Raw genomic sequence first — 25,644 nt, forward strand, 5'->3', positions numbered from 1 at the left:
CCCAAACTTCACATGTTAGATAAGACTTCTGCCCTTAACAGAGCTACATGCCCATATTCAGTTATAGTCATAGCGCCACCTGCTGGCAACAGGAAGTGACATGTTTTACGCTGTGACAAACTACTCCTAGAAATCTTGTGACATTAATGTATTTTTTGTGGTCAGTCTAATCTTAAGGCCTGAGCAATGTTAAATTGTGGAGATCTTGAGTTTTTGTTAAAGGGCGTGTCCATGGCGCCATGACAAAATTTGACGTCTCGCCACAGCAAGAGAAGTTGTTGTAGCTGAGGCATAAAATTTTCAATCTTCCCCAAACTTCACATGTTCGATAAGAGTCCTGCCCTGAACACATCTGAAGGCCAAGATTCCATTATAATGATAGCGCCACCTGCTGGCAACAGGAAGATTGGCACATATATGGAATAAACATTGATATATTCTACTTATATTTATGAGTTTAAATGCATATTTCTCACCGTTCACCTATTTACTAAAGTCACTCGCTGCCGGTGAGCCCGGGTGCGAGGGCCCGTTCATCGCTGCTTGCAGCTTTAATTATTATTTTTATTTTTTATGAACCTTCCGGGGGTTTTTGGGGGCCTTAACATACTCAAAAACTCTTGAAAATTGGCACACACATTGGAACCTGCGGCCATCAGGACGCCACAGAGGCTGGGACCCGGGCGTGGCACAGGGGCTCTACAGCGCCCCCTGGAACACAGTCAGAAACCTTGAACCATAGCTCACACACACTTGCATGTATTTATATGAAACTCAGTACACTTATAGATCTCATTGAGCTGAACAACTTTTGCGCTCTATGTCATAGGCTCCGCCCAACAGGAAGTCAGCTATTCAGGGCTGTTTAAAAAAAGCATGCTCTGGAATTTGAAATACTCCTCTGAGGGCTTTCAACCGTTTGCTTCGAAACTCGGTGAAAATGATCTCAAGACAATGGGGATGAAAAATTGCGAGGGGATTTTTGATATCTCGAAGGGTTTGCCCGTGGCGTGGCGTTGAATTTAGGGCAAAAAATTAGAAACAGGAAATGCCTAATAACATCCACATACATTACCTGAGTTTGATCAAACTTCATCGGTTTGTTCGAAGTATGATACCGATCGTATATATGTGACTATTAAGAGTCAACGTTATAGCGCCACCAACTGGCAGCAGGAAATTGAGTCATTTTCAAAATGCTTTGAATTCAGCATCTTATTTTTACTCGATTTGCTTCAAACTTCATCAGAATAATGCCAAAACATGGCCGATGTAAACCTGTTGTGGGAATATTGATATCTTATATATTGTTGCCATGGCAACGTGTCAAACGTGAATATTCTGTTATGGTGATTTTGAGGCAGATAACAAGCTCAGATTTACATGAAAGTCAAAACACATATCAGTATTATTGATAGCTAGACAATGGAAAAAGCTTTTACAAGGGCGTGGAAGAGGCACTCTATAGCGCCACCTTTTGTCAAAAGTGGGGGGGTTAGTTTTAGTTACAGACACCAAACTCGGTACGTATATTGTTCTTATCAAGACGGACAACTTTCTAATTCACAGTTATCAGCTACGACCAACAGGAAGTCGGCTATTTTGATTTGAATATGGATTTTTGAAAAAAAATTGAGCTGTGATTTAATCCATACTCCTCAGAGGAAAAGTTCACTATACTCACCAAACTTTATCTACATGTTGCAAAAACATTGAGGAACTTAAATTGCAAACAGATTTTGGTTAGCTTGAACGGTTTTGTCGTGGTGATTTTTTTAAATGACAGTCAAAAAAGGAATCATTAACTGTCTTGTATTTTTAAATTGCAGCTTCCAAACACTTAAAAGCATTTTCTCATACAGAGATCAAATCATTCTGAGGAAATATGCATAGTTTCATGACTTTACGACACTGTATGATTAAAAGAAAATTAAAAAACTGTCAGACATCTCATCTCACTCTGTCCCTCTGTTTGAGGAATGTATGTGTGCTGACTGAGTGTGTGTGTGTGTGTGTGTGTGTGTGTGTGTGTGTGTGTGTGTGTGTGTGTGTGTGTGTGTGTGTGTGTGTGTGTGTGTGTGAGTGAGTGTGAGTGGGGGATGGGCATGAGCTGAGTGGCAGACAGACAGGGAGAGAGAGAGGGACTTAAACATCTCTTTAATCACCAGATTTTTGTTGTTGTTGCTAATTGTGCTGTTTTCATTACAGCTTAAGAAATCTCTTAGGCCTTATCCTTTTCTGACAGTTTCAGTGATTAAAAAATAATTCTAAAAATACTTATTTGTGCTGCAAATAATAACTTTAGTCCCACTTTATATTAGGTGGCCTTAACTACTATGTACTTACATAAAAAATAAGCACAATGTACTTATTGTGTTCATATTGTATTTTAAAACACTTTTGCTGCTATTGAGGTGGGATAGGGGTAAGGTTAGGGAGAGGGTTGGAGGTATGGGTAAGTTTAAGGGTGGGTTAAGGTGTAAAGTATGGGTCAACAGTGTATTTATAAATGCAATTACAGAAATTAAATACAGATGTAATTACATGTAGTTTTTTTTTTTTTGAAATATAAGTACAATGTAAAAACATGTATGTACACAATAAGTACATTGTACTAAATTATTAATTAAAATGTAAGTACATAGTAGTTAAGGCCACTTAATATAAAGAGGGGCCATAATTTCAAACTCATTTGATACTGACCTCTGACACCCTGTGATTGACATTAATCTGAATTTATATAATCTCATGGATGTAACAGTAAAACTGTTCAGCTCACAGATGACGACCAAGCTGTGATGCAAGCAGAACTATTTCACAAATGCTTATAGGTCAATAAATTTATAACAAAACACTTTTAATTACTTAAGGATTTGGTAACAAATTAAAATAATGTCTCATTTTTTAACATTAGTAAATGCATTGGTAGATACCTACAAAATACCTAATACAAAGTCTCTTGGTAGGAAATCCGAATCCCAACAGGAAGTAGGTTATTTAGAATTTTCTCTGCAAAATTGGCGTTGTTTTTGCCATTTTCTGGGGATGTACTTTAACAAACTCCTCCTGGAGATTTATTCAGATCACCACCAAACTTGGTCAGTTAAATCTAAAGTCCTTTGCGATGTTAAATTGCCAAGATCTTGAGGTTTCGTTAAAGGGCATGTCCATGGCGACCTGACAGATTTCGATGTTTCGCCATGAAAAAGGAAGTTGCTGTAACTCAGACATACAATGTCCAATCTGCCCCAAACTTCACATGTTAGATAAGACTTCTGCCCTTAAGAGAGCTACATGCCCATATTCAGTTATAGTCATAGCGCCACCTGCTGGCAACAGGAAGTGACATATTTTACGCTGCGACAAACTACTCCTAGAAATCTTTTGACATTAATGTATTTTTTGTGGTCAGTCTAATCTTAAGGCCTGAGCAATGTTAAATTGTGGAGATCTTGAGTTTTTGTTAAAGGGCGTGTCCATGGCGCCATGACAAAATTTGACGTCTCGCCACAGCAAGAGAAGTTGTTGTAACTGAGGCATAAAATGTTCAATCTTCCCCAAACTTCACATGTTCGATAAGAGTCCTGCCCTGAACACATCTGAAGGCCAATATTCCATTATAATGATAGCACCACCTGCTGGCAACAGGAAGATTGGCACATATATGGAATAAACATTGATATATTCTACTTATATTTATGAGTTTAAACGCATATTTCTCATTATTATTATTATTATACTTCTCCAAAATGAATCGCATTTTTGAGGGCCTAAACATACTCAAAAAGTCATGAAACTTTGCACACACCTCAGAACTGGCGAAAATTTATGTCTGATGTGGGTTTCAGAAGTGGGTGTGGCAAAATTGCTCAACAGCGCCACCTATACACGTTCAACGGTGTGCGCCTCGAGCTACGTTTCATGTACATGTATGAAAATCGGTATACTCATGTAACTCTCTAATACCTACAAAAAAGTCTCTTGGAGCAAAATCCGAAACCCAACAGGAAGTCGGTTATTTCTAATATTATGAGCAAATTTTGTGTCATTTTTGTCATTTCCATGCGTTGTATTCTAACGAACTCCTCCAAGAGATTCATTCAGATCAACACCAAATTTGGTATGCCTAATCTAAAGGCCTTTGCGATGTTAAATTGCGAAGCTTTTGAGTTTTCGTCGAAGGGCGTGTCAGTGGCGGCCTGGCGAATTTCGATGATTCGCCATGAAAAATGAAGTTGCTATAACTCAGACATACAATGTCCAATCTGCCCCAAACTTCACATGGTTGATAAGACTCTGAAACTGAATAGATTGACATGCCCATATTCAGTTATATTCATAGCGCCACCTATTGGCAACAGGAAGTGTCATATTTTACGCTGCGAAGAACTACTCCTAGAAATTTTATGACATCAATGACTTTTTTGTGGTCAGTCTAATCTAAAGGCCTGTACGATGTTAAATTGTGAAGATCTTGAATTTTCGTTAAAGGGCGTGTCCATGGCGTCATGTCAAAGTTCGATGTCTCGCCATGGGAGTAGAAGTTGTTGTAACTCAGGCATAAAATATCAGATCTTGCCCAAACTTCACATGTTTGATAAGAGTACTGACCTGCACACATCTGGAGGCTAATATTCCATTCGGTGTGGCAAAATGGCTCGATAGCGCCACCTATACATTTTCAATGGAGTGCGCCTCGAGCTACATGTCATGTACATGTACGAAAATCGGTAAACATATGTAACACACCAATAGCTACAAAAAAGTCTCTTGGTACGAAATCCGAATCCCAACAGGAAGTCGGTTATTTTTAATTTCCCCTGCAAAATTGGTGTTGTTTTTGTCATTTTCAGGGGTTGTATTTTAACGAACTCCTCCTAGAGATTTATTCAGATCAACACCAAACTTGGTCAGTGTAATCTAAAGCCCTTTGTGATGTTAAATTGCGAAGGAATTGAGGTTTTGTTAAAGGGCGTGTCCATGGCGGCCTGACAAATTTTGATGATTCGCCATGAAAAATGATGGTGCCATAACTCAGACATACAATGTCCAATCTGCCCCAAACTTCACATGTTTGATAAGACTCTTGACCTGAACAGATCTACATGCCAATATTCAGTTATAGTCATAGCGCCACCTATTGGCAACAGGAAGTTACATATTTTACACTGTGACAAACTACTCCTAGAAATTTTATGACATTAATGTCTTTTTTGTGGTCAGTCTAATCTAAAGACCTGTGTGATGTTTAGTTGTGAAGATCTTGAGTTTTTGTTAAAAGGCGTGTCCATGACGCCATGACGAAGTTTGATGTCTCACCATGGGAATAAAAGATGTTTTAACTCAGGCATAAAATGTCCGATCTTGCCCAAACTTCACATGTGTGATAAGGGTCCTGGCTTGAACACATCTGAAGGCCAATATTCCATTATAAAGATAGCTCCACCTGCTGGCCACAGGAAGATTGGCACACATATGGAATAAACTTTGATATATTGCACTTATGTTTATGAGTTTAAATGCATATTTCTCAACGTTTACCTTTTTACCAAAGCCACACGATGGCGGTGAGCCCGGGTGCGAGGGCCCGTTCATCGCTGCTTGCAGCTTTAATTATTATTTTGTCTTTATTTCCCAGCAAGCAATAGCCGTCATTTCAACGTCTGGGTTAAATATAGACCAGATATAGTCCGGCTATGTGTAACCCACTTTTAGCCCAAATAACATTTAATCTGGATAAATGTATTTTTTTTGCTAAATAACTTGTGAGATGTATGATATTCCATCATGTACGCAGAGTCTACAGTGAATACAAGTTGTTTGGTTTACTTTATTTTACATGTTATATGTGTAGGCTGTGCGTAGCCACGATTTAGCTCGTATTCAGACCCGGCTATTGTAGACCACTTTTTGTCAAAACTGATTAATTGTATTTTTTTGCCAGGCAGTGCATCAAATGGTTAATATTCAATCATGTTCGCATTGGTATGATATCAAGGTTCAATACGTCATTTCACGGCATGGTAGATCACGATTTAGCTCCGAATTGGACGGGCTATATGCGGTCTGCTTTAGCCCACCTGGCGAAATTATTGCAATCTGGGCTCAGATTTAGACCAGCGACCTAGAATATTAGTCTTTGAAATGTTTTCGCTTACACAGCTTAATATATATTTTCTGTCAAACATTCATACACAATCTACGATAAAAATATCTAATCAAATGCAATTGCATTTCCCAACCGCTAGATGGCACAATTGAAACACTACTGAGACATGTCTACTGGAACTAATGCCATTGCGTGACTAGATCACTTAAGCCAAATCTCGCGATAAACATTTCCGCCATTTTATTTTACACGAGGCAGCTGTCGGAGAGCAACGGGTGAGCAACAGTCTGAGTGAAAACCTTCACATTTCTACTTCGATCTTGTAAGTATGCGTGTCATTTTTGATATGTTTATTGTTTAAATTAGTTAGCTGTTATAATGTGTAGAAACCGTGACATTTTAACATTAACATTGCAGAGTACTACTTTTCTCCAAAAAGTTAACGTTACCTTCCACGTGTTATTGCAAATTCAATGAATGTGGTAAGCATGAAACTATGAAACTTATCATTACTATTTTTTTTATTATTATAAAGATACCAGTATTTATTTGTATTTAAATTAGAGTTGATTTAAAGCAAATTCTGTAAGTACTTTACATAAAATTTAACAGCAGCATAGTGCAACATGAAAAGAAATTTAAAAAAAAAATCCTCTCCATTTAATAAAAGGTAGTGGCAAACATAAAGTCTTTAAACTTGTTCGTAAATAATTAAAATATGCAGCATACATTCAGTTTTCAGTGAATTTGTTTCAGATATAAATCTGAATGCTGCTTCTCCATGTTTTGTTTTGACTTTGGAGATATAAAAGTAGCTGGCTACTGTCCCAGATGTCCTGAGAGGTCTGCTCTGGATGGTTCATAGTGCATCAGAAGATTAGGAATTTACTTTGGCCTTAAAATGTTAATTTAATAACCAACTGTAGTTTTTGGATATGAATTTTTTTGACAGACAGATAGCCAGTGTAAAAACCTCAGAACTGGAGTGATGTAATCCACTTTATTTGATTTAAAGACACTGTTTATTGGAAATTATCCTGCAATCAGTCAACAAAGTACAGCAATTGAATATACAGAACACTTGTCAGTGACTACCATTAAATGTCTTGTTACCAACATTCATGAAAATATATATTTTTTGTGTGTGTTCAACAGAAGAAAGCCATACAGGTTTGGAACCAAGTGAAAGTGAGTAAATGATTACATGTTGTTGTTTTTTATTTTTTTTTAAGTGAACTACGCCTATAAGTATTTTATGTTTATTAGAGTTATATGAGTAAGTGATAAAGAATGATTTATAATGATAGTTCACTTTGAAATTAAATTTTGATATGTTTAAGCTTACCTTATGGGCATCCAAGATGTAGGTGTCTTTGTTTCCGCAGTAGTTTCAATTTTTATATTTTTAGGTCAAACTGTTCTTGTCTGTCAGTCATATAATGCAGGTCTATATGGTCACCACCTGAAAGAGCATGCACAGAGAAGTCCAAATTAAACAATTCCCCACCATACACACTGATAGCCTAAGACACGAAACGAGCGGTTTGTGTCAGAAAACGAACAGTATTTATATCGTTTTACCTCTTATAACACAGCAACGTCGAAGTGATCTGAGGGCGCGCGTGCTTCGGTGTGTGCACATTCTGCGCTGGCTTAGTCTAAGTGCGGCGCTTGCGCAAATTAAGCCAGAACGCGGACGCATCACACACCTGGAAGCACGCGAGCCCTCATATCACTTGGACGTGGCTGTGTACAAGAGGTAAAAACGATATAAATACTGTTCATTTTCTCACACAGACTGCTCGTTTCGTGTCTTAGTCCATCAATGTGTACTTACGATGGGGAATTGTTTAATTTGGACTTCTCTGTGCATGGCCTTTTTAGGTGATGACCATAGACCTGCATTATATGACTGACAGACAAGAATAGTTTGACCTAAAAAATTGAAACTACTGCGGAAACAAAGACACCTACATCTTGGACGTCCTTAAGGTAAGCTAAAACATACCAAAATTTAATTTCAAAGTGAACTATTCCTTTAAACTTGAGGGAAGAACTAAAGTAGAAATGAAAATAAAATCTGTTTTCACCTTCATTAGAATGATAATTAAAAAAAATACTGTATTTCAGTTTCAAAACACATTATGGTAGTAGTCAGACATGTCTTGGGATAACAGTGTTACATAATCAATTATAATTTTAATTTTATTTCCATATTCAGAAGTTATGGATCCCAAATATCTAAGAGAATGGCGTCGCTTGAGAGATCGAGTTAATGCTCTCGCTGAAAATTAATAGGTCATTTTCATTGCCATTTAAGTGAAATTACAGAACTTGCATATATGAGCTTGATAAAAATGAACATTCGAGAAGAAAATTTCAGATATGTATGTATATGTGTGTGTCTATATAGCCTATATATATATATATGTATATATATATATATATATATATATATATATATATATATATATATATATATATATATATACACATATATATGCCTTGTACAGAATTGTTCAATACGCGTATCGTTACACGCCGTATTGCATCACCATTACACAAGCAAAAATGTTCAATTATTGATATTAATTATAATATTGATATAAATTATTGTCTATATTGATATAAATTATATAGTCTCAATCTATATTCTGTTAACTCTATCTATTAAATCATCCTAGCAAAAGTGATTGACTAATTAGTTAAAAAGTATTGTCAATGTTTTTTTTGAGCAATAATTCTTTCCTTTTTCTCATTTGGCAGACGCAGTGATGACCAGCTTTCCATCAGCTACGGAATGTGAAATAAAAAATGCTATTTCTAATCATTTCAAACAAGCACCAGGGAGGGCAGGGGGTCTATGGATCTAAAGTAAACAGTTAATTCTTAAAAATTAATTGTTTTACATATTTTTCCAATGTTTTATTTGTTCATTTTTATGTTTGAATGTTGTCCAAGTTGTTGTTGTCTATATAATTGTTCAAAATAAATCCCTTTATATTCAATTAGTTTGGATGGATTTTCATTTATGAGAACCTGATATATTTGAGTGAAAGAATCCTTATGCCTCATTTTGTTGTCTATTACATGTATATGTAGTGTAATGGATGACTAGTCTATTCTTAGGCTATGGTTAGACGTCTATTAGATTTTCACTGACAGCCCAAAATCAGCCTTGTTTTAGCCTAGACCCATATTGCCTGTCTATTAGACGTATGTAGTCATTTAGCGGTCTAATTGATGACTAGTCTATTCTTGGGCTATGGTTAGATGTCTATTGGACGTATAAACATAGTCGTTCAATAGCTGTCTGATTGTCTATTCTTGGGGTATGTTTAGACGTCTATTAGACGTATATATGTAGTCATTTAATAGCTGTCTATTCTTGGGGTATGTTTAGACGTCTATTAGATTTTCACTGACAGCCCAAAATTAGCCTCGATTTAGCCTAGACGTCTCGGCTGTGTTTAGACGGCTATTAGACGTCTATTAGACGCAAAATTGCTTGCTGGGAAGAGTTAATCTCTCATGTTTGAAAGAGCGCGTTGCCGTGTACCAACCATTAAATGTGTGGGACACCAACTCCTCGTTTTATATCTCTTTCATTTCATGGATTTAACGAGTTATCCGAGTCAAAGCGTTACAACTTCAGCGACTACAGGCTCTAATCCTCTTTTGCACGCACGCACGTGTGTGTGTGTGAAATGCGGTGATGAAGTGAAATAACTGGGCAGTTTGACAGCAGAATTATAATAGGCCACCTAATAACAATAATACGAGTTATTATTATTATCATTTAATACATTAATTGGAGAATGAGCCTAATATCATCTTGACTATGACAGAGACATCTGCTATCGTCGATCTCTGACTATCATCGATACACGATTCTATCGTCTATCGGCACAACCCTAATATATATATATATATATATAGAAAAATCTGATTATAGGCAGTCATACATATTTATTTTTTTTGCCTCCATATCTTGAATTTGGGGGGAATTCTAAATTAATTTAAATAAATAAAAACACATTTAAAGCTTGAACTTTAAATGCACTTGCATGCAAACTTTAGAAAAATAACATTAATGGCACTCAAGTATTTTTAAATGCAGTTGTCTTGACAGAAAGAAACGAGATGCATCTCTAATTTCAACATTATATGTTCTTCAGACATTCATCTTTAAAAGAAAAGTAATCTGGAAAGTTTTTAAGACCTATACACAAATCCGCCGTGAGCTCTATGGGCACCGCTGTCTTGCCTGCCGCCATTACTGCGTGCCTGCGAAGTGTGACGGTGTGACACTTGCCGGTGCCCTCTAATGACATTTCAATGAAAGGGGATCCTGCTCATTAAAGAAAATGTCTGGTGAAAGGGAACATTGGGTAGATGATGTCAGGCAGTGGCCAAAACTTACTGATAAAGGTAATTCTCATTGACAACATAATGTAATAATGTAAAAATATGTAATGTAATTAAGAAGTGTATTAATTGATGACAACAATAAAACCGAACACTGTCATTACTAGCTGTGTTGTTAATATGTTCACAAGCATCACGAGTTTCAAATAACTATTAGGCCATCCTTAAAAATATTCTTGTATGCCATAACGCGACCGACCCTGCAATTTAGGACTGACCCAATTAATTGTTTTTTCCCCTTTTAGTCCGACCGACTTGCCGATTGTAATTGCATTAAGACCCATGGATTTTTTTTACTCTTCAAACAACTAATACATATGCAATAAAATGTGAGACACACGCAATTTACGCTTTTCACACGCTCTCATGCTTTTCACTCAGCCAACCACACAACACGCTCTTCTCGGCATCACTGGACAGCATACGTACTAAAAAAAACTAAAAAATAACTTTTCGAACAGCTAACATCTGCTACAGCTGCCTACGGGACCAACACGCTACTTCTGCTACTTCCTTAGCAGCAAGGCACGCAGTAATGGCGGCGCTGCTTTACTTCCGTGTTTCGGTACTTCCGGATTTGTCTATAGCTAAGGCCATTCAAATTAGTGATGGGAAGTTCGGATCATTTTACCGACTCTGACTTTTGAGTCTCGTTCAGCAAAATGAACAAATCTTTTTTCGAGTCATTTCGTTCATTTCGTTCATTTTAGCAAAATGTTATTAAAATATTAAGTGCTACCTCTCCAACACATCTAGTACTTACGCAAACGTTGATCACACTACAAACAATACAAAACTAAAATGCTATGAGATAAAGAAAAAAATACTCATTCTTTACCTGGGTCTTCAGTCTGTGATTAGCTCATCTCACCTCTTATCTGACAAGAAGTCTTCGGGTTTAAGTCATTCCTTAATCACGTGACAGCCCCATACGCAAAACTAACGCGGTCTCAAGCCGGAAAGAGAATTGATTAGTTCATCTCACGAGTCTTTCGGGTCGAGTTTGACTCGTTCCTTAATCACGTGACAGCCCCATACGCTATTTCTGACATTTCTGTCACTGTGTTTTTGTTACTGTTTGTTGAGGATCTGTGGTTTGTTATTATTTTATAAATAAATAAAACCCTGTTATAAATAAAATTGATTAATTTGTCTTCTTGACTGTCTATAAACACTAGGCTATATAATAATATAATAATCCAAGCTTACAATAAAAAGTATTTATAGACTAGTTTGTTCATTTTTACTCCAATTTTGAGTTTGCTGGTATAATAATTGCTTCTCCTAGGCAGACTTGACATATTGGTGTAATATATGTATAAGAAGATTTCTCAAAAAAGGACATAATGACATACATTAAAAGCAAATAACATTTTGAATTTGAATTATTAATGTTAGTTTAAGACATTAAGGTTATGATAACTTCAGCTTTAACAGTTTTAACAGTTTTAACCCAGCTCAGAGTGAGGAGTTTCAGATCCTGGTTCACTGCCAGTGCAGGGGCCATGTTTTGGGAAGACTTTGACGAGAGGGTAGCAAGTTTGAGGCCTTCTGCTACCTCTTCTAAGACCTCAGATGCTATGATGGCCAACCTTGCAGAGCCACTCTTACCCCGCACATCAGACCCTCTGGCCTGGTGGAGGAGATGTTCACCAGTATACACAAGCCTTTCTGAAGTCACAAAGACAAGACTTTGCATTGTGGCCACATCCGTGCCATCTGAATTTTTTTTTTCTAAAACTGGGCAGATTATCTCAGATAGAAGAACTCACAGACTCAGCCCATCCAAGGTCAGGGAGCTTGTTTTTTTTTTTTTAATAATGTAAACATGCCTTGAAGCAAGTCCTAAAAATATAGCCACAGTGTGTTATTTATTTTAAAGCTTATTTATTTTTATTTATTTAGAAAAAGACTAGCTTGTTGTGCAATATTTTTGTTGTTGTGATTTTAAAAGGTAATTTGTTACTGTTATAAGGCTCCGTAGCTTTAGTATCTCTTAATTTTCATTTATTTTTTATTCAAATGGCTTAAAATTATTTTGGGAATAGCTTGTTGTGCAATATTTAGTTTTTCTTTTTTTATATTGTACTTTTAAAGTTCATTTGTTAAGGTTATTAGACCCTGTGGCTTTATTATCTTTTAATTTTAATTTCATTTTTAATTATTTACATTTTTATTATTTTAATTTATTTTGGAATAGTTGTCCTCTTTGTTACAAAGCTTTTCTGTAATAAACAATAAACAACTATTCAAAAGTATGTACAGTGTTTTTAATGTTTATAAAGTGTCATATGTTACAAAAGTATGGTTTACACAGACAATCTGATTTAATAACTGCACAACTAAACAAAAACAAACAAACAGACAGAAAAAAAAGATCAACATTTTAAGCATAACCAACTCTTTATTTCCACATTCAGTGTTATGGAAAAGTACCACCATGACAGAAATTAAAAACAACAATTTGAAACCAGAAATGCATCACGTTACTGTAAGAGTAAATAATACTAATAATAAATAAGTACTACGCACCCATTTTGTAAGGAAAGTTGTAAATTAACTAATTACTCTAGCCAATGTTGTCACATCACAGTACAAAAGAACGAAAAACCCGAAGAACCGAAAGATGAACTATTCAATTATCTGCATTCTTTTACTGTCAGTGTCTATGGTTTTAGCGTATGGGTCTGTCACGTGATTAAGGAACGACTCGACCCGAAGACTCATGAGATGAACTAATCAATTCTCTTTCCGGCTCATATTGCATTGGGTTTAACGTATTGGGCTGTCACGTGATTGAGGAACGAGTCAAAAACCCGATATACTCGAACTATGAACTAATCAATTCTGGGGAGTGGCGCCAAGATGGCGTAGTGATAAGGCGTTTTTCTTGAGTGGAGGTACGGCAACGTGTTTTCTTGCAAAAATTATGTATGTAGTGCATATTTTCCCCCAATTATAAATTGAATAATTTATGGATTCGTTACAATAACATAGAAAGACGATTTGAACATACAAAACAGAACTTTATCGCTGTCGTCGAACAATTCTGAAAAATTAGCTTGCAAAAGGTCTGCTAGCAAAATGTCGGTCAAAAAGCAGATGTCTGCGCTGGAAGGGATGGAAGTGGACCACACTAAAGAAAAGCGAAAAATTGAGGAAACTCATTCATACGCCTGTAAAGTTGGAGGAAGATGTGAATCTTCTCCTAGTACACCAAGTAAGACCCCTGCACCGAAAAAAACAAAAAATGTCGACCCAGCCGCGGCTTCAGAGCCAAGCTTAATGGAAGTCCAGAACAACATTATTCAGATTCTTTCAGAAAAAATCAATAACCGAGCTGACCACCTGGAAATAATGATAAAGAACAACTCCAAAGAAATTGAGAGCATCTGCGAAAGTTTAAACTCGATTCATTCTGATGTTATGGGTCTGAAAAATGAAAATGAAAGTCTGAAAAAAGAAAATATGGAAATGAAGAAAAAAGCTGCAGAACTGGAACAGCGGATGAACGACCAGGAACGATACAGCCGTAGGTGGTGCCTGCGACTTCATGGGGTGGCTGAAAACTCCTCGGAAAAGGTGAAGGAGAGAGTGAAGGAGATCTGCAGAGCTGTGGTCCCAGAGGAGCAGAGGAACGAAGTGACGGCGGCGGTGGACATCGTACACCGACTCGGCCGACTCAGAGCCGCGGAGGATCAGCGGGGGAATCCACGGCCGATCATCATCAGATTTATTTCAAGAACGGCGAGGGATCTCATTTGGAAACACGCCAGGCAGAGTCCCTTTCTGCAAACTCGAGGCTTACACTTCAAGGAGGATCTCACAGCCGCAGACAAGGAAGCAAGGAGTCGATTGTGGCCCGCGGTGGACCAAGCCAGAAAAGAAGGCAAAGCCGCTTATTTCAGCGGGGCAAGAGCGTTCATCGATGGCAGAGAAATACGTCCAACTTAGATGTAGTCTATAACAGGTAGTTCGTTTTGAAAATGTTTACATTTTGTTTATAAAGTTTTTCAGCTTTATCTTTTGTCGTGATAAAGAAAATCTTTACGGGGACTTTAGAGTTTGATAAATAATTCCAGAGTGTAATATGTCTATTTAACCCAAATGTGAAAATAGGATGGTTTATGCAAAAGTTCAATTTAGTTATGCAAGAAACCTATAGAAAACACTTAAGTTAAACAAGTACTTTTGTCTTTTTTTTCTGGATGTCTCTTTATGTTTGTTCTGTCAATGCCAGAGGTTTAAGAGATTTACTTGTACTTGTAGATTTACTTTGTACTGCAGAGCTAAAAATGCAGACTTTTATTTTACTCAAGAAACTCATGCATGTGCAGCAGATGAATCTTTTTGGAAGAACCAATGGGGGAGTGAAATATGGTTTTCGAATGGAGATAATCGATCAGCAGGCGTGGCTATTTTAAAAGGAAACTTTAAGGGGCAAATTCTACATAGTGAAAAAGACGTTTCAGGAAGATTAATTATTTTAGTATGTGAATTGGAACAGAAACAATTTATAATGGTTAATATTTATGCCACCAATGACAAAATTAGAAATCAGACTCTCTTTAAAAATGTGGAGGCAAGAATTTGTCAACTTAATTTAAAATTTTCAGAAGCTAAGGTCTTATGGGGAGGTGATTTTAATACAGTTTTTGATGATAACTTGGATAGATGGCCTCCAAAACCTGCAAACATAAATTGTGAACTTAGAAATACATGTTTGCGTCTAGGACTTATGGATATTTGGTGTGAAAGGAACAAATCACAGAGAATGTATACTTGGAGCAATAGAAGTCTGTCTTTGCAGTCACGCATAGATTTTTGGCTCATTTCCAATGACCTTGAAGATAAGGTCAAAGATGTGATGATAGAACCAGCCATATTAACTGACCATAAACTTATACTTATTAAAATTTACTTGAGCAATTGTTTTTCTCAGAATAATACTTCCAGTTACTGGAAACTTAACAACTCATTACTTAACAACTTAGATTTTAAACTAGAAATTAGTAGGATCATTGAAAAATTTTGGAAACAAGCCTGTAATTCTGGTAACTATGGACAAAATTGGGAACTAACAAAATTTGAAATTCGCAAGATGGCTATTAAAAAAGGGAAGTATTTAGCAAAGCAAAAAAGAGAAAATGAATCACAAGTCATTAAAGCAATATTAAATTTACAAATAAAATCTAACGGTAATCTTAATGAACATGAGAAAGAAAATCTGATTTTATTACAAAGTAAACTAGACGATATATACATAGAAAAAACTAAAGGTGCCTTTGTGAGATCCAGATGTAAATGGATTGAAAAAGGAGAGAAAAATACAAAGTACTTTTTTGGATTAGAAAGGAGAAATGCTGAATATAATACAATAAGTAATTTGTCAGTCAATGGAAGTATAACCTATAATCATAAATTAATCTCAAAACATGTTTCTAGCTTTTATAAGGATTTATACTCATCTGCTTCCACAGGTTCTGGCATAGATTCTTTTTTAAATAACATCTCAACAAATGCTAAGAAAATAAATGAAGAATTTAGAGAGATTTGTGATGGAAGAATTTCCTTACCTGAACTGGTGGAATGTGTTAAACTTTTAAAAGACAATAAAACTCCCGGGAATGATGGCTTGACGGGAGAATTTTATAAACTATTTAATGATAAACTCTCTCCTTTCCTGCTGTCTGTGTTTGAAGAAGCCATTGAAAAAGGTGAACTTCCTCCGACTATGAAACAGGGCGTGATTACTTTAATTCCTAAACCAAATAAGAATAAATTACACATTGAAAACTGGAGACCCATTAGTTTACTTAACAATGATGCAAAGTTATTTGCTTTAATTTTTGCAAAAAGACTTAAACATAGCCTGAATCAAATTATAGATGAAGAACAATCTGGCTTTATGCCCAAAAGACACATAAGCAATAACATACGTTTAATTTTAGACATGATAGATTACAGTGACCTCCTTCCGAATGATAGCTTCATACTATTCATTGACTTTTTTAAAGCTTTTGACACCATCGAGCATAACTTTATATTAAAATCTATTTCCTTTTTTGGTTTTGGTAAATATTTTCATAAGGCAATTCAAACCTTATATAATGGATGTTCTAGTTCTGTTAAACTGAAAACAGGCACATCAGAAAGATTTAGTATATCACGTGGTATTAGACAAGGCTGCCCGGTGTCTCCATTTTTGTTTCTCTTAGTTGCTCAAACAATGGCTACACACATAAAAATGTCTCCCTTTTCAGGAATTAATGCTGTTGGTAAAAAGTTTAAAATATGCCAACTTGCAGATGACACAGCCATCTTTTTAAGTGACCGAAACCAAATTGGGACTGCAGTAAATAGTATAAAAAAATTTAGTGATGTATCAGGATTGGTAATGAACATTAATAAATCAGTTTTGTTCCCCCTGAAAAATTGCAATCTGGCCAGTTTTGATGGAATACCAATTAATGAAAAAGTGACATTTCTTGGAATTGTAATTTGTAAAAATAAAGAGGAACGTCATAAATTAAATTTTGATCCAATTGTTAAAAAAATACAATCTAAACTAAATTCATGGTTAATGAGAGACTTGTCTCTATTTGGCAGGGTCTTATTATCAAAGGCAGAAGGTATATCACGCTCTGTATATGTTGCCTTATCGCTGGATATCCCAAAAAATACAATTAAAGAATTGGATAAAATACTGTATGATTATATCTGGAGGAAAAAACCCCATTATCTAAAAAAAGATGTTATCACAGGATGTAGAGACCAAGGTGGTTTGGAAGTGCTGGATTTTCATACTATAAATAATACTTTTAAAATTAAATGGATTATAGAATTCTTGAAAAGCCCTGACAGCATCTGGAACGCTTTTCCATCATTTCTGTTTAATACTCTTGGTGGCATAAATTTTCTACTGAAATGTAATTTTTCTATTGATAAAATTCCCTTGAAATTAGCTGACTTCCACAAACAAGCCCTTCTATCTTGGATAATGATCTATAAACACAACTTTAGTCCACATAGATACTTTATTTGGAATAATAAAGAAATTCTTTATAAAAAGAAGTCTCTGTTTTTTCAGCCATGGTTTGATAGAGGAATTCTGTTGGTAGGACAGTTATTGAACAAAGATGGTTTACTCATGTCATATTCAGAATTTCTTCAAAACTTTAACTTCCCAGTGACACCAAAAGAATACGCAGTTGTATTTGATGCAGTCCCTACAGGTTCACTTCAAATACTAAAACACATATCATTTACAGATATTAGTGCTGAAGTTAATAGAATTTTTATTGGAGATACAGACATTACAAAGAAAGCATACACCAATAAGTATATTAGAAATCAAATTTCATGTTCAGTTCCACCTGCTGCAAAGTTTTTTTGGTTTTCAACCATGGGTGATTTAAATTGGGAAAAGGCAAATACTATTATTTATAAATATTGTATTAATAATAAAATAAAAGAAGTTTCATTTAAAATTTTACATCAAATTTATCCTGTTAAAGATACGCTAAGAAGATTTAAAATAAACATAGAAGAGTCTTGTGTCTTTTGCCAATCAAATAGGGAGACTATTTTTCATTTATTTTATCACTGTATGTACACAAAAAAATTTTGGTCTGATTTGGAAGAATTTATAATCACAAAATTGAATGTAAACATCAGAATCAATATTTTTGATGTCATGTTATACTTTTATTTATGTGGTTTGTCCAAAAATTTAATTTTTGTTATTCAACTGTTTATTATCTTCGGAAAATACCATATTCACAAATGTAAATGGTCTAATTCACTACCTAGCTTTAATGTATTTCATCTGGACTTTAAAACATATTACAAAACAATAGAAAACATGCAAAATATGAAGGCTACAAGAACATTTCATCTCCTGAAGGAACTGAATATATTTTAATTTTCCCCTTCTATAAATTAATATGTTATTATCCTCTGGTCTGTACATTTCTTTTTTTTTTGTTGTGCAGGTTGCACAGTAGTTGTAGTGTTCTCTGTACCTATTGTCCTGTGCATTGTTCATAATAAAATTTTGAAGAAAAAAAAAAAAAAAAAAAAAAAAAAACAACAACAAAACTAATCAATTCTCTTTCCGGCTCATGCTGCATTGGGATTAGCGTATTGGGCTGTCACGTGATTGAGGAACGAGTCAAAAACCCGATAGACCCGAACTATGAACTAATCAATTCTCTTTCCGGCTCATGCTGCATTGACTGACAGGTGAATTACTACTACTAGAACAGAACCCATAGAATAATGCGCATGCGCGACTGAACGAATCACTCCCCGAGACGACTCGTTCTTCCCGAGTCACATTAAAGATTCGTTCAAAATGAACGAATCGTTCAAGAACGACACATCACTAATTCAAATATCTTTACTACTTCTTGAGTTGCAGGCAATGCAAACTTCAGAGAAAAAAACTTGAAATGTGCCGTTTCCCCTTTTTTGATTGGTCATTGGTCAAATGAACAATTATACCACATTCATTTACATACATGTTACATTTTAAACAATGATCATTATGAAATTACAGGTTTAGAAATACGTGATCACAAGCATTTTAAAGATTAGATTGTAGTGAATGTTACAGACATAATTCACCATTGTTAAGTGTAGTTCTGTACACTGTGTTCTGCATAACTGTTCAGGGATCGTGGTCCCTTTAAATGATCGGAATGCGTGATGACGTAACACGCCGGTCAGCGCCATTATTCTTTTATTCTGTTTTTGCTCAGAAATAAACGACACACGCATTCGTGTGCTCAAAGTGAGAAGTTGTCTCTTGCAAATTACTGCAATTTCCACACTGGTGACCCCGACATTAGTCTGCTGGACGTATCCAGAGACACAACGCGATCATGACCGCGAACGCTGTCACCCTCAAACTCCCCGAATTCTGGGAATCGTCAGCATCTGCATGGTTTGCCCAGACTGAAGCGCAGTTCGCATTGCGTGAGATCACCGTGGATACGACAAAATATTACTATGTTGTGTCTGCTCTCGGAAATTCAACAGCATCCAGAGTGGTGAGCCTTCTTACAAATCCTCCCGAAAATGGAAAGTATACGGCACTTAAAGCCCACCTGTTGAAAACGTTTGAACTGTCAGACGCTGAGAGAGCCAGCAGGCTTTTCTCACTTCAAGGACTGGGTGACAGCAAACCGTCCGAGCTCATGGACCGTATGCTGGATCTTTTGGGCGAACACAGACCTGATTTTCTTTTTATCCAGCTTTTCTTGCGTCAGCTGCCTTCCCAAGTGAGAGCTGCATTAGCCAACACCACTATCACCGACTGTCGTAGACTAGCTGAAGAGGCTGATAAATTTTTCCTGGCAGGTCAGGGACATTTTGCGGCCGCGCTTTTTCCCGCGCACATCTCTTCAGTGATGCGGGACGACGCCACACTCATTGCTGCGACCACTTCTCGTCGGCAGCAGTCTTCTGGCACCCAACAGCCCTCAGGATTGTGTTTCTACCATGCAAAGTTTGGAACCAAGGCTAACAAATGCCGTCCGCCGTGCAGTTTCAGTGTTTCGGGAAATGCCAGGGCCGGCGCTCAGTAGTAGCCATGAGTGTCGGCCGCGTAGGCAGGCTGCTTTTCATCCGCGATAGCATCTCCGGACGCCGTTTTCTGTGCGACACGGGAGCACAAAGGAGCGTCCTGCCTGCATCCCGTTTGGACATGGTAACCGACAGTCACGGCCCCCCTATGGAAGCTGCCAACGGTAGCCCCATCCGCACATATGGAACGAGGCATGTAGAATTGTGTTTCGGAGGACAGCGTTTCGGTTGGGATTTTGTTACTGCAAAGGTTGCCGTTCCCCTCCTTGGCGCTGATTTTTTGTGTGCACATGGACTGTTGGTGGATGTAAAGAACCGCCGTCTGATTGACGCTGTCACATTTTGTTCTTATACATGCACGCTCAGCGAAGCGGACTCCATACGACTGTCTAGCATGCTCTCAGCTTCCGATGATTTTCAACGTCTATTGGCCGGTTTCCCAGCCCTCACTCAGCCCACTTTCTCTTCATCTATTGTGAAGCACGGTGTGGAGCACCATCTCGCCACTACTGGTCCACCCGTCTACGCCCGCGCTCGGCGCCTCGACCCGACCAAGCTTGCCGTTGCAAAGGCTGAGTTTGCAAACATGGAACGCCTGGGCATAGTGCGCCGATCCGACAGCCCGTGGGCATCACCCCTTCACATCGTCCCCAAACCTGGCGGCGGCTGGCGCCCGTGCGGTGACTACCGGCGGCTTAATGAGGCAACGGCACCTGACCGATATCCAGTCCCGAACATACAGGACTTTTCAGCACACCTGGCTGGCAAGGTGATTTTTTCCAAGGTGGACCTCGTCCGGGGATACCATCAGGTACCGGTACACCCACTGGACATTCCCAAAACGGCAGTGATCACGCCGTTTGGTCTGTTTGAGTTCCTGCGCATGCCGTTCGGCCTTAAAAACGCCGCCCAATCTTTCCAGCGCCTTATGGACTCTGTTTTGCGGGACCTGCCTTTCCTTTTTGTGTACTTGGATGACATCCTGGTGGCGAGCACGTCCAAGTCTCAGCACCTGGCACACCTCCGAACCCTTTTTGAGCGGCTTAGCCACCATGGACTAATTGTCAACCCTGCCAAGTGCCAGTTCGGTCTCTCCACCATCGACTTCCTAGGACACAGAGTCACTAAGGACGGGGCAGTTCCTCTCCCATCAAAGGTGGAGGCAGTCATACAGTTCCCACGCCCTTTCACTGTCAAATCCCTGCAGGAGTTCCTCGGCATGGTGAATTTTTACCACCGCTTCATCCCTCGAGCCGCTCAGCTCATGGGGCCCTTGCACGAGGCCTTAAGGGGTAAACCCAAACACGCTGTGGACTGGACTGAGAGCAGAGTCAAGGCTTTTGATGCCACTAAAGCAGCATTAGCGAACGCCACCATGCTGGCGCATCCTTCTCCTACAGCCCCCATTGCCATCACCTCGGATGCCTCTGATTATGCTGTCGGTGCAGTTTACGAGCAGTGGGTGGGTGGGGCCTGGCAGCCGCTGGCTTTCTTTAGCCGTCAGCTGCGCTTTTGTGAGCGGAAGTACAGCACTTTCGATCGGGAGCTGCTGGGTATCTACCTTGCCATTAGACACTTTCGTTCCCTGCTGGAAGGCCGACACTTCACTGCTTTTGTGGACCACAAGCCGTTGACTTTTGCCATGGCCAAGGTGGCTGAGCCGTGGTCCGCCCGCCAGCAACGGCATCTGTCTTACATTTCAGAGTTCACCACAGACTTGCAGCACATTGCTGGTAAGAGCAACCACGTGGCGGATTGCCTATCACGGGCTCTGGCAGGGGCAGTCCATCTTGGTTTGGATTACAACCGCATGGCCGCGATTCAGACCACAGACCCAGACGTGCAACATCTGAAAACCTCGACTACAGGGCTGCAGATCAAGGACGTGGTTTTTGGCAATGCCGGCACAACGCTCCTGTGTGACATCTCCACAGGCAGTCCTCGGCCTATCGTTCCCTCTGAGTGGAGGCGTCAAGTTTTTGATTCCATCCATGGTCTCTCCCACCCAGGTGCGAAAGCTTCACAGAGGCTTGTTTCAGCAAAGTTTGTGTGGCACGGCCTTAAGAAGGACGTTAGGGACTGGGCTAACACCTGTGTTGAGTGCCAACGGGCCAAAGTACACCGCCACACTAAAGCCCCGTTAGAAACATTCCCGGTTCCTGAGAGGCGTTTTGACCATGTAAACGTGGACCTGGTTGGTCCTCTGCCCTCCTCTCAAGGTTTCACATATTTGTTAACCATGGTTGACAGGACCACCCGCTGGCCTGAGGCTGTGCCACTGACATCGGGGGCATCTGTCGAGATGACACGGGCATTTATTGGCACCTGGATTGCCCGTTTCGGCACCCCTTCGGACATTTCCTCTGACCGAGGTGCTCAGTTCACGTCCGAGCTTTGGGATGCTGTCGCACAGAGCCTCGGAGTGAGACTCCACCGCACGACTGCATATCACCCGCAGGCTAACGGACTCTGTGAGCGGTTTCATAGATCGATGAAGGCTGCCCTGCGTGCCAGCCTCAAAGACAGCAACTGGGTCGACAAGCTCCCGTGGGTGATGCTGGGTATCAGGACTGCACCGAAGGAGGATCTTCAGTCCTCATCCGCGGAGCTTGTTTACGGACAGCCGCTGCGAGTACCAGGGGATTTTGTCCCTAGCACCACGGTTCCCTGGTCTGCCACTCTCCAGCGGTCTACTCTACTGGATAATGCAAGGTTTTTTGCACCTGTCCCTACTTCCTGTCACGGCCTCCCTCAGTCGCACATCCCCGCTGGACTTCAAACAGCCGACTATGTTTTCATTCGCCACGATGCCCACAGAGGACCACTACACCCACCCTACGAGGGCCCATTCCGGGTTCTGGAGACAGGGGACAAACACTTTGTGGTGGACAGGGGTGGTAAACCGGAGCGACTCTCTATTGACCGCCTTAAACCGGCTCACTTGGATGTGGCCAGGCCCATTGACCTGGCCCAGCCCCCACGACGCGGACGGCCTCCTGCTCTGCCCCCACCCGGAGCTCCCACCTCACCCGAGCTTCCCACACCCCATGCCCCTCTTCCGGGTAATGACGGTACACCAGCTGCAGTGGGGTCTCCTCGGACTCCGGTACAGCGCAGTCGCTGTGGCCGGTTAATACGCCCACCCCCCCGTTGACAGCTGGGTTTTTCTGATATGGTGAATTCTGGGGGGACGTGTGTAGTGAATGTTACAGACATAATTCACCATTGTTAAGTGTAGTTCTGTACACTGTGTTCTGCATAACTGTTCAGGGATCGTGGTCCCTTTAAATGATCGGAATGCGTGATGACGTAACACGCCGGTCAGCGCCATTATTCTTTTATTCTGTTTTTGCTCAGAAATAAACGACACACGCATTCGTGTGCTCAAAGTGAGAAGTTGTCTCTTGCAAATTACTGCAATTTCCACAAGATGACACTTTCATTCACCATTTCTACACTCCAGAAAAGGAAAACTAAAGATACAAAACAATTACTTCCATAAAGTGTATTTATACAAGCAAATCATTGTGTTCACGTATTATACTAATGTCTAAAATAGCGCTGAATAAAAGGCAAGATTTTAAGTTTAAAGTTGATGGGCAGAGTTGAAAATGCATAATTTTTTGTCACATAAAAAGTAAAGTGTTAAATAGCTTACAGAAACAAATTGATTCTTACCTTCAACGAGAAACACAAACAGGATGAGCACACAGCTTCCCATCATTTTAAGTGCCATGTCGGGGACGTACCGGTGACCGCTGCTGACCGCTGCTGTTATCTGGTTTCCAACTTCCTGGAAGGGGTGCTGCAAGATGGCGGATTGAGTAGTCAAGTTGTTTCGTGCTCTCACAAAATTTCCCAAGTTAGTTTAGCTTGATAAGTTTTTTTCCACCTCCACCTGCTAATACACATACCGAAGTTGTGGTGCCGATATGGAAGATCATTGTTACGAAATGGAAATAGCAATAGGTTCGAGCAAAAGGGAGAGAGGAACTGATTCTGATCCACCCACACCGAGTAAACCCCAAAAAGGAAAAAAGGCTAAAAAACCAACAGAGTGTGAGGAAAACGAGGTGCCCAATTCGGCTATTTTGGATGCAATTAAAGCCCTTGGAACTAAGGTAGATTTACAGCACGAAGAATTAACGCAAATGAAGCAGCACAGTGCGATGATTGCGTTGCTAAGTCCGTCCAAACAAATGCGCAGGAGTTACGAGAATGCAAAGACAAAATTAAAATGATGGAGAAACAAATTGAAAATCTATCCGAAGTCAATAATGATCTGAAAATTCGTGTGCTGGAAGAGGAAAGATACAAGAGGAGATGGTGTCTTCGCATAAAAGGTCTCAAGGAGAACTCAAACGAGCGCATAAGAGAGGATGTGATTCAACTTCTGGGCAAGATAACGCCTGAGTTTGCTTCTAATATGGAGGAGGCTGTGGATGTCGTGCATCGGGTGGGAAGAAAGGAGACCGGTCGTTCGAGAGAGGTGATCATTCTTTTTACCCCGCAGATTGGTGCGGGACGAAGTATGGAAGAGAACCAAGTCGTCAGCAGTGTGCAAAGAAGCTGGCATCCGTTTTGCCGAAGACCTGACGAAAGAAAATACCCAGCAAACACAGAACGTTGTGAGGACGTTGCCAGTTAGTCGTCATTTGGTCAGCGCGACATTACTTTATGGCAACGTTGTGAGGACGTCGTGGTAAAGTTCCATTTTTTTAAATCTTGGCTAACTTCCCAGAAACGTCGTGGGCAGGTACTCAAAAGACGTCGCTAGTTAGTCCCATTGGGGACATTGTAGCGACGTGGTCAGCTGGTCTTCAGATAACTTTTAATATTATTGCACTAGATGTATTATTATTATTATTATTAAGATACCATTTGAACAGCATATTCTTTGGGAAATATACAAAAAAAATAATCAAGCATGTTAAAATAATTATATATATATATATATATATATATATATATATATATATATATATATATATATATATATATATATATATATATATATATATGCCATCAGTTTAAGAACAATAAAATAAAAAAATTACTTAGCAAATGGTGATAATGTTTGTTAATGAAAGAGAGTACGGGACAAATTAACATTTAAACCTTAAACTAGCAGCGCACGTCACTTTCTGAGTGAAGTGCGCGACGTGCGCGTGCCCGTCATTTTGTAACGGTCAACTTCCAGCGGACGGACACGGAGGAAAGGTAAGTCCTATAAATCTACTTTTATTCATAGATTTTAACTGATATAACGTTAAATGCCATCAAAGAGGAGTAGTGTTTTGTATTTTTGTAGGTTTTCTCTTTCAATTTAATAAATAAATGCTCTGTTTGGTTAATTAGCTCAAAAGCAGTCTCAGAGGTGGTCTAAGGTAACGGTAACTGTTAAAATCGAATATAACCTTACCTGTTTTAAATTATTTGAAATTTATCACTATAAACTATACAGTATTAACTTTCTAATCATTAAATTTTTAACCGTAGTAACGTTAATTAGTTTGTTT

General features: G+C 38.9%; 2 protein-coding genes and 1 long non-coding RNA gene across 3 annotated transcripts in view; all 3 read left to right on the top strand.

The window, feature by feature from the left end:
- LOC127988002 (uncharacterized protein DDB_G0271670-like) overlaps positions 1-25,644 on the top strand; it is a 327,998-nt gene that overhangs the window by 18,475 nt on the left and 283,879 nt on the right. The gene's annotated exons all lie outside the window — the stretch shown is intronic.
- LOC127987161 (uncharacterized) lies at positions 5,961-8,967 on the top strand. Its single transcript, XR_008161074.1, has 3 exons — positions 5,961-6,431; positions 7,265-7,297; positions 8,876-8,967. It is a non-coding gene; the product is annotated as an uncharacterized LOC127987161 (long non-coding RNA).
- Positions 13,386-25,644, top strand: part of LOC127987099 (uncharacterized) — a 105,169-nt gene continuing 92,910 nt past the window's right edge. Inside the window, exon 1 of the mRNA XM_052589394.1 lies at positions 13,386-14,507. Coding sequence (XP_052445354.1) covers positions 13,622-14,491 — 870 coding nt within the window. The 5' untranslated portion in view covers positions 13,386-13,621 and the 3' untranslated portion in view covers positions 14,492-14,507. The remainder of the gene's footprint in view (positions 14,508-25,644) is intronic.

The sequence above is a fragment of the Carassius gibelio genome, chromosome B22, assembly GCF_023724105.1.
Source record: "Carassius gibelio isolate Cgi1373 ecotype wild population from Czech Republic chromosome B22, carGib1.2-hapl.c, whole genome shotgun sequence".
In the NCBI taxonomy this organism is placed as follows: Eukaryota; Metazoa; Chordata; class Actinopteri; order Cypriniformes; family Cyprinidae; genus Carassius; species Carassius gibelio.